Here is a 14476-nt window from a genome sequence, read left to right as displayed (position 1 = left end):
AGTCAGCATTATAAAGCTGTCCCTTCAAAATGTGAGGTGAGCTAAAAGCTGTTTACAAATTTGTTTCTGAGCTGAATTGTCTGATTTTAGTTTCCAGGAGAGGGAAACTGAAGCTGCTAATTGCCTTGACATGACTTCCCACTATGGAAGCCCACACACACCATGTTTCTGTAGTCACTTTATTTCTTTCTTTTAGTGAAGGAGAGAGTTGGGGGGCAGGCAGGGACAGACAGAAAGGAAGAGAAATGAGAAGTATCAAGTCATAGTTGCAGCGCCTTAGTTGTTCATTGATTGCTTTTTCATATGTGCTTTGATGGAGGTGTAGGGGGGCTTCAACTGAGTCGGTGGCCCCTTGCTCAAGCCAGAGACCTTGGGCTCAAGCCAGCGACCATGGGGTCATGTCTTTGATCCCGTGCTCTAGCCAGTGACCCCAAACCTGCAACCTTGGGGTTTTGAAACTGAGTCCTCAGTGTCCCAGGCCACCACTTTCTCCACTGTACCACAGCCTGGTCAGGCTGTAATTACTTTAATAAATACATTTTGATGCTAGTGATAACAAGGTAACAAGGTTTTTGTATTTGTCTTACTGCCAAATTCTTCAAGGCAGTATTTTTCTAATTCTTAAGGCTGTGAAAGCTTTCATGTCTCTGAATCCTAATGATTTTTTAAAAAATGAAATCACTGTTTCACCTGACTGGTGGCAGCACAGTGGATAATACGTCAACCTGGAACACTGAGTTTGCTGTTTGAAATCCCAAGGTTGCTGGCTTTGAATGCGGGATCGTTGGTGTGGGATTGCTGGCTTGAGTGGGAAAATCATCCACATGATCCCTGTTGGTCAAATAAGTTTGTAAATATGATGTATATGTTTGCTCTTCTATAGTTTGCATTGGGTGTTGGGGACAGGCTGTGTAAGCAGGCACGGTCCTTATAGCCTAAGGCTTAGTTTTAAGACTAAGCTTTTCCACACTTAGTTTTAAGACTAAGCTTTTCCACACACCCTTGACTGTTGCATAATAGGGGGTGGTGCTCTCTTATGAGGAATCTCATTATGCCTCAGATAAGTGACTTTGTACCAGAGACTTCCTTGTTTGTATTGATATATTGGATTAAAGGTTTTGATTTCTACACTATAAAATGGGGCAGAGGAGCCCATTCAGGAACACGGCAGAAAAAGGCCATGTGGAGGAGAGGAGAGGCAGCCAAGGTGGTGGAGTGCTGAGGGAGAAGCCAGTTTGTGCAGAGAGAAGGAGATGGGGAACAGAGGTGAATAAGGCTGGTGAGGTAGAAATCTTTGATTCTAGGAAACTAGGATAAGTCAGTGGCTTTGAGAGCCCTGAATGGAAAGGGAAGTGTTTTCCCACTGTGTGTATTTCTTGCCCACCGGGTACGAGCTAGGATTAAAGCTAATGGCCCAGTTCTTGGCTCCGTTGTTTCATTACCATCTGTCCAAATCAAATGCGAACCTGCAGGGGACAGGTGGCTGTGATGGTGGCCATGGCTACTGGCTTTACAATCTCAAAGCTCAACAGCTTGAGCCTGAAGGTCACTGGCATGAAAAGCCTAAGGTCTCTGGCTTGAGCAGGGGAATACTGGCTTGGCTTGGCTCTGGCCAAGGCACGTAAGAGAAGCAATCAGTGTACAACTAAAGTGAAAGCAATTATGAGTTGAATGCTTCTCACCTTCCTTTCCTATCTCTCTCTCTCTCTCTCAAAGAAGAAATCTCCCAAAAAACTACCAAAACCAATAGCCATTAAAAAAAAAGAAATCACTGTTTCTAAGGAAAGGTCCTAATTTGAAAGTGTTAATTCATAATAAAAATTTTTTCATCCTTTTTAAAGCAAATTATAGTCACTTTTAAATGACTTTAAAAACACATTTTCCAAAAGATACATTTTTCTTTCTTTTCCCACTCCTCAAAAGGAAGTCATATGTCACTATGCTGTTTGCAGCTGCGTCTGGCCGAGCCAGGCTGCTCTGCTGGGCCCTGTGCAGAAAGAAGTCCCATCAACACCACCGCTCTGACCCACAGTTACCTCAGACAGGGCCCGAGGAGAAAAGCAACAACTCTTAGCAAGATGACCAAAGCCACACATGTAAAAAAAGTTTGAGACAGTAAATGCTTGTTCAAATAGTAGAAGTTTTTGTAACAAAAATGCTCTAGGCTTTCTACTAATGCCTGCTTTTCGTTGAAGCTTGATGCTAATTATCCGTGGAACTGTGGCTGCTAGTCTGGAGTTATTTTTTCTGCCCTCGCCAGGTCAACTTGATTTGATGTGGAAACTCTTAAAGCCTTTTGGAGAGACACATTTTGAAGGAGGTCGTTAATAGTTATGGGTGTTTGATGAAGACCCTGACTCTAATATTTACAGAGTGACTTGTATTTGCACGGTGTTTTTACATATATTTAAATGCATATTTTATTTAATTCCAAAAGGAAGAGTACTGTGCTTGACTGCCAGCTCTATTTAAGGAATAGACAGTCAGGCTGTTATTTACCTTATGGTTATAAGGAGCTTATTAAAAGAAGAGATTTTGTACTTTCCGTTGCTCGTGTTCTAATACACGGATATTCTGGCCCTCTCATCTTCTATCCTGTCAGAACAAACTGTGTGTGTGTGTGTGTTTTATTTATTAATTAGAGAGAGAGAGACAGGAACATCAATCTGTTCCTGTATGTGCCCCAATTGTGCCGGTTCTTAAGTGCCGGCAACCTCTGCACTTAAGAACAATGCTCTAACCCAGTGGTAGTCAACCTGGTCCCTACCGCCCACTAGTGGGTGTTCCAACTTTCATGGTGGGCGGTAGTGGAGCAACCAAAGTATAAATAAAAGGATAGATTTAACTATAGTATGTTGTTTTATAAAGATTTATTCTGCCAAACTTAGCGAAAATCCGACATAAAGTACTTGGTAAGTAATTATTATTATATGCTTTAACTTGCTGTAACTCTACTTTATAAATTTTATAAAGTAAAGTTACTTCCCTACTTTATAAATCACCATTACTGTGGAACCGGTGGACATTTAGAAAATTTTACTACTAACAGAGATACAAAAGTGGGCAGTAGGTATAAAAAGGTTGACTACCCCTGCTCTAACCAACCAAGCTATCTGGCCAGGGCAGAACAAATTGTGTTTTGACAACAGCATTCAAAGGCAAATGTAGTGAATGTTAGTATCTATGTTTCTTTTTTTCTTCTTTTCCAAATGAGAAGAGGGGAGATAGAGAGACAGACTCCTGCATATGCCCTGACCAGGATCCACCTGGCAAGTCCATTAGGAGACAATGCTCTATCCATCTGGGGCTGTTGCTCCATTGCTCGGCAACTGAGCTCTTCTTAGTGCCTGAGGTGGAGGCTCCATGGAGCCATCCTCAGCATCCAGGGCCAATGCACTCAATGCAAACCAATCAAGCCATGGCTGCAGGTGGAGAAGAGAGAGAGAAGAGGGGGAAGGGAGGGGGGGAGAAGCAGATGGTTGCTTCTCCTGTGTGCCCTGACTGGGAATTGAACCCAGGACATCCACATGCCAGGCCAATGCCCTACCACTGAGCCAACCAGCCAGGGCCAGTATCTATGCTTCTTAAAAAACTTTTTTTGTATAGTAGTACAGTATTATATAGGAGTGAGAATCATTATATATTTTGATTTAAAAACCATGTTCAATCAAATGTAAATTCTGATTCAGGCTCGGATTTGTCCAAAGACGCTTTAAGGAGAGTGGTTCATATGACGATCCAGACTATGAGAATTCAGGAAGCCGCCTGTGTGTGCAAACTTAGTTTCTAAGCATCTGAAGAATAGACCTGGATCGTGACAGAAACTAGTTGCCAGGAAAGCCGTGGACTGGCAGCACTATCCAGGTTTCACCCTGCTGGTTTCAAGGTGAGTGGTGTGGCCACAGATTTCTATTTCCTTTTTCTTTCTGCCAGGGAGAACCATTACAGCCTTATAGTTACAAGTTTTTCTACCAGAGAAGCAAGGTCAGAGACTGAAGAAGAAATATATTTATTTTTGAGGTCTACTTAGTCCCAGGCTACTTTTAATCCACTGAAATGGCCTCAGGGCCTTTGCATTGTCTTTTCTCTGCCTTAAACATGGCATCAGTAGCTTTATGCTTGCTCCTTCATTTCATTCAGTCCTCAGCTTAAATGTGAACACCCAGAGAAGACTTCTCAATAAATGATATAAAATAGCCTAACCAGGTGGTGGCATAGTAGATAGAGCATTGGCCTGGTACGCAGAAGACCCAGGTTTGAAACCCTGAGGTCACTGGCTTGAGCATGGGCTCATCTGGCTTGAGTGCAAGCTCACCAGCTTGAGTGTGGAGTTGCTGTCTTCAGCATGGGATCATGAACATGACCCCAAGGTTGCTGGCTTGAGCTCAAAGATCACTAGCTTGAGTAAGGGGTCACTGGTTCAGCTGTAGCCCCATGGTCTAGGCCAGGGGTCAGAAACCTATATAGCTCATGAGCCAGGTGTGGCTCTTTTGATGGTTGCATCTGGCTCGCAGACAAATCTTTAGTAAAAAAAAATAATAACATTAAAAATATAAAACATTCTCATGTATTACAATCCATTCATTTTCGACTGCTCATGTTCATGGTTGTGGGTGGCTGGAGCCAATCACAGCTGTCCTCCGGGACAACACCAAATTTTTATTGGATAATGCGTAACATACACGGGTTGTTATATGGCTCTCATGGAATTACATTTTAAAATATGTGGCGTTCATAGCTCTCTCAGCCAAAAAGTTTCCCAACCCCTGGTCTAGGCACAGATGTGAAAGCAATTAATGAACAACTAAGGTGCTGCAATGAAGAATTGGTGCTTCTCATCTCTTTCCTTCCGTCTGTCTGTCTGTCCCTGTCTGTCCCCCTCTCTGTCTCTCTCTCTCTCTCTCTCACTAAAAAAATAAATAAATAAAAGGAAATAAAAATAATCTAGATAAATTTCTTTAATGTACTCTTCTATTTTGCTTCATAGTGTTTATCACAACCTGAAATTATATTGTGTATTTGTTAACTGTCTGGTTTCCCCAATAAAAAGTAAGCTCTACACAGGCAAGGACTGACTGGCTCACTATTTCTTTAGTTCCCAGCAGTGCCTGGCACATGGAAGGGGCTGAATAAATGTTAGATGATGAATGATCAAAGCTGGAGCCACACCCACGAGTCCTTTGGCTTTAAGAAAAGGTTAAGGCAAAGTTGGAAAAGTTTTGTTCTGTTGATGCACATGGATACTCAGAGTCAGCCGAGCACTTATAATGAACAGTAATTGTTCATCTTTCTCCTCTCTTACACTGTAAACAGCTGAGAGCAGGGACCTGTATCTGGTTCATCACTATATTCCTGGTTCCTCAAACTATACAATAAGGAAAGTATCAGATTACTTTCTTGAATATGATTAAAATATGAGAGGCAAGAAGGGTTTATCCAGGTGAGGAAAAGAAAGAAGAGTGTTCCAAGCAGAGAGAGGAGCATGGCAGACACCTCTGTCCATGATCCGAGGAACAGACAGAAGAAGGCAAGTGGGGCTGGGGTGGACAGAGAAGCCAAGTGGGGGACCACGTGTAGCTGCAGAGGTGAGTGGGGGCCTGCCATACAGGCTTTACAGGTTTCTAGACCTGGCAGGGCAAATTGAAAAATGCTATCTTTAACCTAAGAGCAATGGGAACCTTTCTACCCTGTATATGTGCTAGAGTGACATGATCATATTTATCACACCACAAATCTCGGGCTGCAGTGGGTGTAGGGAGATCATTAGGACTGCTCTGACCGAGGCTAGAGAGACTGTAGTTGGACTTCAGGTCTCTAGAGAGTAAGTGGAAATAGCTCTTTCATTCACTGCTGTATTCCTGGCACTTAGCATGATGCCTGGCACCTATTAGATACTCAACAAATGTTTGTTTAATGGACACATAACATTGTGGTTAGAAATGGAGGATATAGAGTGGTGTAAGAAATAGGGGTTAAAATGAACAGGACCTGGTGAAGGACAGGCTACTGAGAATGAGAGAGAAAGGGCAGGCCAACGCTGGTTTCTGGTTTGTGGTACTACATGGATGGAGGAGTGCTGCTATTTCCTGTGACGGGAAGTAGCAGAAGAATCTATATTTTGTGTCTTTCTGGTCCTCTTTGTTAAACTAAGAGTCAAGACTTCTTTCTGCTTCCCTTGGGAGGTTCCGCTCAAGGCTAACTCCCAGTCCTCTTCTCTGTTGGTGTCCAGCAGAGGATGGGGGTCTGGAGGCTAGAACAGAGTAACTCTTGAGTCTATAAAATCTCTTCAAGGATTTGAAGGGCTTATCTTCTCATTGTTTCAAATATATATGAGGTCAGTGGAATGGCTAGGAAGATTAAGCGTCAGGATAAGTGTGAAGGATAAATGGTCACTCTCAACATGGTCTAAGTAGCCTTAATAACAAGGGGCTTATTATCAAGAAGTTAAGGCCCTGGCTAGATATAGCTCAGTTGGTTAGAGCATCGGCCCAATATGCCAAGGTTGTGGGTTTGATCCCTAGTCCAGGCACATACAAGAAACAATCAATAAGCACATAAATAAGTGAAAGAACAATTGATATTTCTCTCTCTCCCTTCCTCTCCCCTCCCTCCCTTGATCTCTAAAATCAATCAATCAATAAAAATGAAAGAAAAAAGAAGTTAAATATTCTGCCCTGCTCTGGTCTCCAAAACTTATGCCAGTGACTATAAATAAAGATAATGAGTTTGTGAGATAAATGAGTTTGGCTGGTTATTTCCTTTTTGGGTTTAAGCAACTATATATTTTTTGAGCAATCTTTCATGGGAAAAAGTATCTTCTCAATATAGATTTTCTGTGAATGAAGGCTCACAGAGTCACTCCCAATTACACTGTTCAAATACTCTCAAACATTTATGCCAGGGATATCATGATTTTGCAAAAAGAGTATATAAATAAGGTACATTTTACATATAAATATATAGGAATTACAAGATAGGTGGAGGGTTTTCAGACTAACGATAGATCCCAGAGGTGTGTAAAGATTGTGTATCTGTATATAAATATTTTATCCCCCCCCCCAAAAAAAAACACAATTGGTTAAAAAATGTACGTATGTGTTATAGTGATTTCGGGTTAGTGGAATTATGGCTGATTTTAACTTTCATTTTATAATTTGATTAGACTCAGATTATGTTATAAATATACCTAAAAGGTATGAGAAACAGGAAAAAGAAAAATCAGCTATTAGGCAAATAAACAATAATTAGGTACCATCTCTGTGAAACGATCCGCACAGGCCATTCGAACCCATTCTGGAGTTGCTGGGCTCTTCACTGTGAAGTCTTCGGCTAGGCCTCTCTCTCTGCGTGCTGCGGTCATAGCATCAGTGATGGCAAAGAATACAGACGACCCCAGGAACAAGCCGGACTCCCCCACGCCCTGCAAGAACGCGCATTTGTTTTAGAAGCTTCTACTACACTGGACTATAAGTCTCTAAAAGTCAGGGGCCAGATCTTGCTGACCATTGTCTCCCCAACCCTAGCACAGTGTCTTGTACACTGTAGGTCTTCAATAAATGCTTGTTGACTTGTTGACTGACTTACTGACTGAGTGAAGCTTGTGTACTCCTAAAAATCCCAGTATCACATGAATTTCCCATATCTTTAATCTTCTTTGGGTTAAGTCTTTGTTCTATGGGAAAGAGGTGTGTGTGTGTGTGTGTGTGTGTGTGTGTGTGTGTGTGTGTGTTGAGGGGAAGATACCCTATTTAGAAAAACACATTCAGGCCCTGGCCGGTTGGCTCAGCAGTAGAGCGTTGGACTGGCGTGGAAGTCCCGTGTTAGATTTCTGGCCAGGGCACACAGGAGAAGCACCCATCTGCTTCTCCACCCCTCCCCCTCTCCTTCCTCTCTATCTCTCTCTTCCCCTCTCACAGCCAAGGCTTCATGGGAGCAAAGTTGGCCCGGGCACTGAGGATGGCTCTATGGCCCCTGCCTCAGGCGCTAGAATGGCTCTGGATGCAACAGAGCAATACCCCAGATGGGCAGAGCATCGCCCCCTGGTGGGCATGCTGGGTGGATCCTGGTTGGGCCCATGCAGGAGTCTGTCTGCCACCCCCTCCACCTCCCACCCCCACTTCTCACTTTGGAAAAACACACAAAAAAATAAAATAAAATCACATTCAGTGGGTTGAACTGGCCAGCTTCATGAGCAAAGAGAAAAATGTCTTATGAGTCCAGGGCCCAGAGAGAGGCAGGGTACTCTAGAAGAAAGAGGACAGATGCTGGTACCAGATGATGGGTGGCAAGCCCCCCACCTGTAAGAAATAGCTAACATAAATGAGCGATATGAAAAGAATAGTGGGGAATAGTGTACAATAGGAATAGTGGAGATTATGGTGAAACAGCCCATGTCCTGTCTAAAGGAGGCAGCTGTTCTTCAGTCCTAGCCAATTGTGGCTTCTCAGAAATGCAGCCAAAATGATCAGATCATCCAACTTTTCAAGAGAATTTAGGTATCTGTATTTTCATGTAAAATTTCCTGACTTAAAAATAACATGTCTGGCCTGACCAAGCGGTGGCGCAGTGGATAGAGCATCGGACTGGGATGTCCAGGACCCAGGTTCAAGACCCTGAGGTCACCAGTTTGAGCGCGGGCTCATCTGGTTTGAGAAAAAGCTCACCAGCTTGGACCCAAGGTTGCTTGCTCCAGCAAGGGGTTACTTGGTCTGCTGAAAGCCCGCGGTCAAGACACATATGAGAAAGCAATCAATGAACAACTAAGGTGTCACAATGCGCAATGAAAACTAATGATTGATGCTTCTCATCTCTCCGTTCCTGTCTGTCTGTCCCTGTCTATCCCTCTCTCTGACTCTTTCTCTGTCTCTGTAAAAAAAAAGAAAAGAAAAGAAATAACATGTCTGTCATCTAGACTTGTCCAGTGGTGCCAGTTTGCAACCCCTGAGCTAGAGACTGAATCTGAATCCTTGCCTTTACTCCCTGTGCTTTCCTGGCTGGCTGATCTCTCTGAGTCCCTTTTTCTTTATCAGTGAGATGCAGGCAAACTGGCTACCTCACAGGTTCTTGTGAATTCAAGAAGTACAGAAGCACCTAGCACAGCACCTGGTACCTGGTCGGCCCCTGTTATCATTACTTAGTGCACTTCCTGGCACACCTGCCTACCATGATTTTCCTGCAGGTCTGCCTGTGGGTGGCCACAGCCACAGGAAACTCAAGGGTCCTACTTGCCCTGTTACTCCCTGAGGGGCAAAATCCCCTACACCTTCCTGCCATAAATGAGAAACATCGCTTCAGATTATTTCTGGGTGTAGCTGAGGACCCAGAACCCCTCGGAGGTGAGTGATTTGCTTTAAGTCGTAGAGAGTTGGTGATGCTGGGGCAGGTGCCAGGTCTTCTGAGGCTTTCAGTAGCGTTGTGACCTCATTGCCATTTAATGTTTTAGTCATCAGGTTCTTAAGTGAAAATGTTATTCTATCTAATTGAAGCTTTTTGCTGAATTATAGAGTTCTCAGTGAAAGAGGATTTAATAAAGGAAGTCCTTCACTCAGGACTGCCATCGGATGGGTCATTTATCTTGCCTGAATCTCACTTTTCGCTAGACAATTAATTCAGCTCTAGGTTCTAACAGTCTCTTTTGATTTGGTCCTGTTAATGGTTGACATTTATTTTTTATTTTGTCCCTTGCATTCATTATTATGCTGCCTGACTCATCACCTGTGTGGGTGCTTACCTTGGAGGAATAGATGGCTAGTGGGTTTTGTGATGATGACAGCAAGGAGACATTGAATTCTTCTGGGACATCCGTGATGCTTGGAATTTTGTACTCATCTGGGCCTCGGGAGTACAGGACACCTTCTGGGGAATACTTCAGCTCTTCAGTGGTATAAAGGCCCATCCCCTGAGTAAATGCACCTTCGATCTGAAGGAGAGAAATGTCAAGCTCTGTAGTACTGCTTTTCATCTTTTCTTAAAATTTTTTTATTTTATTTATTCATTTTTAGAAAGGAGAGAGAGAGGGGGAGAGAGAGAGAGAGAGAGAGAGAGGAGACAGAGAGAGAAGGGGGGAGGAGCAGGAAGCATCAACTCCCATATGTGCCTTGACCAAGCAAACCCAGGGTTTCGAACCGGCAACCTCAGCATTTCCAGGTCGACGCTTTATCCACTGCGCCACCACAGGTCAGGTCTGTGGTACCGCTTTTCAGAGGCCTTTCCCAGGACTCAGGGACAGCTGTCCCCTGGGCCAGAACCTACCTGCCCGATATCGATGGCTGGATTTAGGCTGCAACACGCATCCATGACGATGTCCGTTCTGATTTTCTGTCAAAAATTAAAATGATCTCGGTGTGAAAATTTGAATTAGAAATACTATTTAAAGGTTTATTTAAATAGTCCCAAATTATTCTAGAACTCCTGCTAGCTAATTAATACTGCATTGAATTCCATCAACATTAGACGTGGTAAGACATCTGCAAAGCTCTACAGATTTAGTGCTAGGGCAGTTAGTGACCTCAGAGGGTCTTGGGCATTCATGGTTTTGACTCCTCGTAAGTGACTCTAAAGTCCACGGCATGCATGTTGGTGTACTTGAGTCTAACTTCATAAATAACTAAGCCTGATCGTTCATCTGATTCTCAACCTGGATTTATTGCTCTAAAATGATTCATAAATTCCTCTAGTCCTCATGATGGTTCAATGCAGGTGGTTCTGTCATGTTTTACTGAGGAAATCACATAGCTATAGTGGCGTATATGAATTCGGGGATTTGGAAGATCTGGAAGCATAGTAAGGGCATATGTTGAGATTGCCTTAGACTTTGCTAATCTACTTTTTTTTTAAAGAATCTTCTTTTAATATTTTATTTATTTATTTTAGAAAGAAGAGAGAGAGAAAAAAAAGAGAGAGAAGGGAAAAGGAGCAAGAAGCATCAATTCCCATATGTGCCTTGACCAAGCAAGCCCAGGGTTTCAAACTGGTGACGTCAGTGCTCCAGGTTGATGTTAATCTAGTTTCTTCCCTGAGAAAGCTCACACTAATCCGGCCCTTCTGTTTTGGCACTGGGCATGTGTGTGCAGGGTGTGGAGGAGCCACAGAAAGTCTCTAAGTGCTTGTGGTCTAGCTCAGGAATACCTCTGGGCTTTCCTTCCGCTCCATGTCTGGGATTGTTCTGATAATATCACCAATTTCTGTTTGGTCCCCAAACCTGGGCGCTTGCTTTGTAGCTAGTTCTATGGATGAGAAACTCTCTCTGGACTAAAATGCTGGCCTCTCATACAACTTACTATGGGCATTGGGATGCGCCATCATCCATTCACAACCCGGATAGGGCGGGAGACTGGACACACCTCAGAGATGGCCTTCAATTTACTCCTGTCTTGAAACCTGGTTTATTTGGCATTGTGGGTGTTGGGCAACAGGAACAGATGGCTGTGCACTAATTGAATCGTCAGATGTTTTAGTTGACCAATCACAAATAACTAGAAGCAATAGGCCGGTCATCTCATTTCTTTGATTTCTCTTTAATGAAAAAAATAAGCTATTGATTCTGAAATGACTAAACCTTAAACTGTAATAAGGGAGGCACCATAAATTCTGGAAGATCCCATGAGGATAACTTCTTCAGAGATTTATACCAATGCCCTCAGGTGGAATGATCAGATATAGTAAGTATGTTCCAATTATTGCATGGAGCATATTTATACCAGAAAATTATTTTGTTGTTTATCTGAAATTCAAATTTAACTGAGTGTTGTGTATTTTTATTTGCGGAGTCTGGCAACACCACCTTCATGGTGGAGGATCTGAAAACTAGTTGATTCCTAAGAACAGCTTCCCACTTGGTGTGATGCCTCGAATAGGTTACAGAGGTGCCAACACTGAGACTGGACAGTGACACTGACATCTGGGCCTTCAGAGGCCAGGCTGGTGACAGGCAACCACAACCTCCTTGGTCGCCACACTGTGCTGTGCAAACATTACAATTATTTGTGTGTCACGGTGTGAAAACCGTTAGAAAACACAGTTTGAGCCATCTGTGATGCTAATTTCATGAGCCTATGTGTTAACCAATGAACTGTTATGAGAATAAAACATTATAGTAATGTCTCCTATGGACAAATGAGTGAAATGTGACTGCTCTCGGGATAACCCTTCATTTATTGTATTGTAAAAAATCTTATTTATATATTTAATTTTTGGACAAGTTAGCCAACAATGGGGCAATAAAAAAATTTTTGATAAGATTTCCAAGTCAGTATTTGCAAAATCCTCTCTATTTTAGATGAATTGACCATCTCTATTTTGGAGCAAGATGGTTCAAGATGCTGTACATTTCCTAACAATTTACTATACTTTGGACTATACTGTATTCTACTTAAGGTTTCTGTAATCTCTTCCAAGAATGGTATTTGGAGTCTATTCACAGGTTTATCCTTTATAGTGGAAGGTATTAATTTTTGCTTAAATATGATTCCCTGCCTTTAATAGGAGATCTCTTGGGATGCCCAATTAAAAGCAAACACAAAGTTATTTTCACAACCCTCCCTTTCTTCTCCCCAACCCCAATCTATTTCTTTAGATGCAGTACGTAGTACCCTTGGGATAGTTGACTTGGGAGAAACATTATCATACATGTTTTCAAAACGTTTACTGAAGGCAGTTTGCTAAATTACTTATTGATTTACTGTATTTTTACCAAGGTTGAGTCCTTCAGATTAGATTACTTGATCTTCCTTTAGAAACAGAACGTTTTTTGTTTTGTGGGGGGAAAAACTTTGGAAAGTGATTTTGTTATCTGAAATAGAATAAGAAACACTGAATTTCAGGTTGTCACGAGCAATTCCTTCTTAACTATTTCTGTTTAAGTGGAAATTCAGCATAAAGCTGGATCTCTAGACAGTCCCACAGAATTGAAAGAATCTTATTCTTTTTGTGTACAAGTATTACATAATGAAATTGGGCTATTAATGTGCAATGCAATCTGGTTAGTGTTTTAACTTGCCAAGTTACATTACCTTGTGAGCTCCTGTCAGACAGTCAATTTCAACCTCAGAACAGGCTGCTCCGTAGACATAGTAAGGAAATGGGTCTCCTTCCCCTTTGTCCCAGTCCATGAAGGCTTCGTAGCCCCTGCTGGAAAAAATAAAGCTCTTTAGCTTGGGGTGTGTGTATGTGTGTATGCAAACAGTGTTGATTCATTTTAAAACTTACCAAAACTGTGATAGCATTTCATTTGATTGCTGTTTGTTTCAACTGCTTTTTAAACTTATTTAAACTGCTATCTGTACTTACAACCTAGCTAGTTATAGCAATACTAATCTTTGCCTCCATTTTTGCTGCAGTTAGGATGTCAAATACTGAGAGAAGTCAACAGACCATTTTGGTTTGGGTCTCCTAGGTCTATATTTTGATGGTTTAGGCTTGTGTTTTAGAGCATGTTGAGAACCTCAATTGATTTTATCAACATTTCCAGAGGGACTGGCAATCCAATACATTAATTTATAATGAAAGATGTACCCACCTAGGGACTGATTTGCTCTCTTCTTGATAACTGAACTTAGGAATTTAGAACTCAGCGTACAGGGCACTGGGCTGGGCTGTTACCTTCTTTTTTGCATCTTTCTTATCTTCATACAGATTTGTTTTACTGTTTCTCTCTCTCTCTCTCTCTCTCTCTCTCTCTCTCTCTCGTTTAGTGATTTGTTAGATTGTTAAACTAATGTCATACACTTCCAGAATTTGACAACAGCTCTCCACTCTGTGCTTCACACAATTAACCTGCACTGATGAGGGCCTTCCACCAGCAGACTCCGCCCACACGATGACTGCGGACAATCATCCTGTCCATCTCCTCCTGTCCCGCAAGCAGCTTCAACATAAAGATTTTTATGGTTTTTGGAAGGAAAACTTGTAAAACTGAGTTGCAGGCAATTTCTTTTTACTATTTACAATAAAGAATATTATTTTTTCCACAATAAATAAAAGTAAATAATGATTAGATATTGTAAGTCATGTTTTAAAGATTTTTTACCTGCCTGACCAGTGAACAGAGCCTCAGACTGGGACGCAGAGGACCCAGGCTCGAAACCCCGAGATTGCCAGCTTGAGCGCAGGCTCATCTGGCTTGAGCGTGGGCTCGCCAGCTTAAGCATGGTTTTCGCTGGCTTGAGCATGGGATCATAGACATGACCCCATGGTCACTAGCTTGAGCCCAAAGGTTGCTAGCTTAAGCAAGGGGTCACTCGCTCTGCTGTAGCCACCTAGTCAAGGCACATATGAGAGCAATCAATGAACAACTAAGGTGCCGCAACAAAGAGTTAGTGCTTCTCATCTTTCTCCCTACCTGCTTGTCTGTCTCTATCTGTTCCTCTCTCTGTCTCTGTCACACACACACACAAAAAATATATATTTTTTTTACCCAATGGGGTATTTTATTATTTAATATTTCTTTGGATATAGCTCTTATGTGAGGTCATAGAAT

At 42.3% G+C, this 14476-nt stretch overlaps 1 protein-coding gene across 2 annotated transcripts in view; it reads right to left on the bottom strand.

Moving 5' to 3' along the window:
• LOC136378840 (aldehyde oxidase 2) overlaps window positions 1–14476 on the bottom strand; it is a 94445-nt gene that overhangs the window by 10789 nt on the left and 69180 nt on the right. Inside the window, exons 31-34 of one of the 2 annotated variants that reach the window (XM_066346116.1) lie at window positions 13011–13128; window positions 10252–10317; window positions 9731–9919; window positions 7253–7420 (exon numbers count right to left, since the gene is read on the bottom strand). In XM_066346116.1, the coding sequence (XP_066202213.1) occupies window positions 7253–7420; window positions 9731–9919; window positions 10252–10317; window positions 13011–13128 (541 nt within the window). The remainder of the gene's footprint in view (window positions 1–7252; window positions 7421–9730; window positions 9920–10251; window positions 10318–13010; window positions 13129–14476) is intronic. The other variant, XM_066346117.1, reaches the window with a different exon arrangement.

This window comes from Saccopteryx leptura, chromosome 7, assembly GCF_036850995.1.
Source record: "Saccopteryx leptura isolate mSacLep1 chromosome 7, mSacLep1_pri_phased_curated, whole genome shotgun sequence".
Classification (NCBI taxonomy): Eukaryota; Metazoa; Chordata; class Mammalia; order Chiroptera; family Emballonuridae; genus Saccopteryx; species Saccopteryx leptura.
This window is presented reverse-complemented; position numbering and strand designations above follow the sequence as displayed.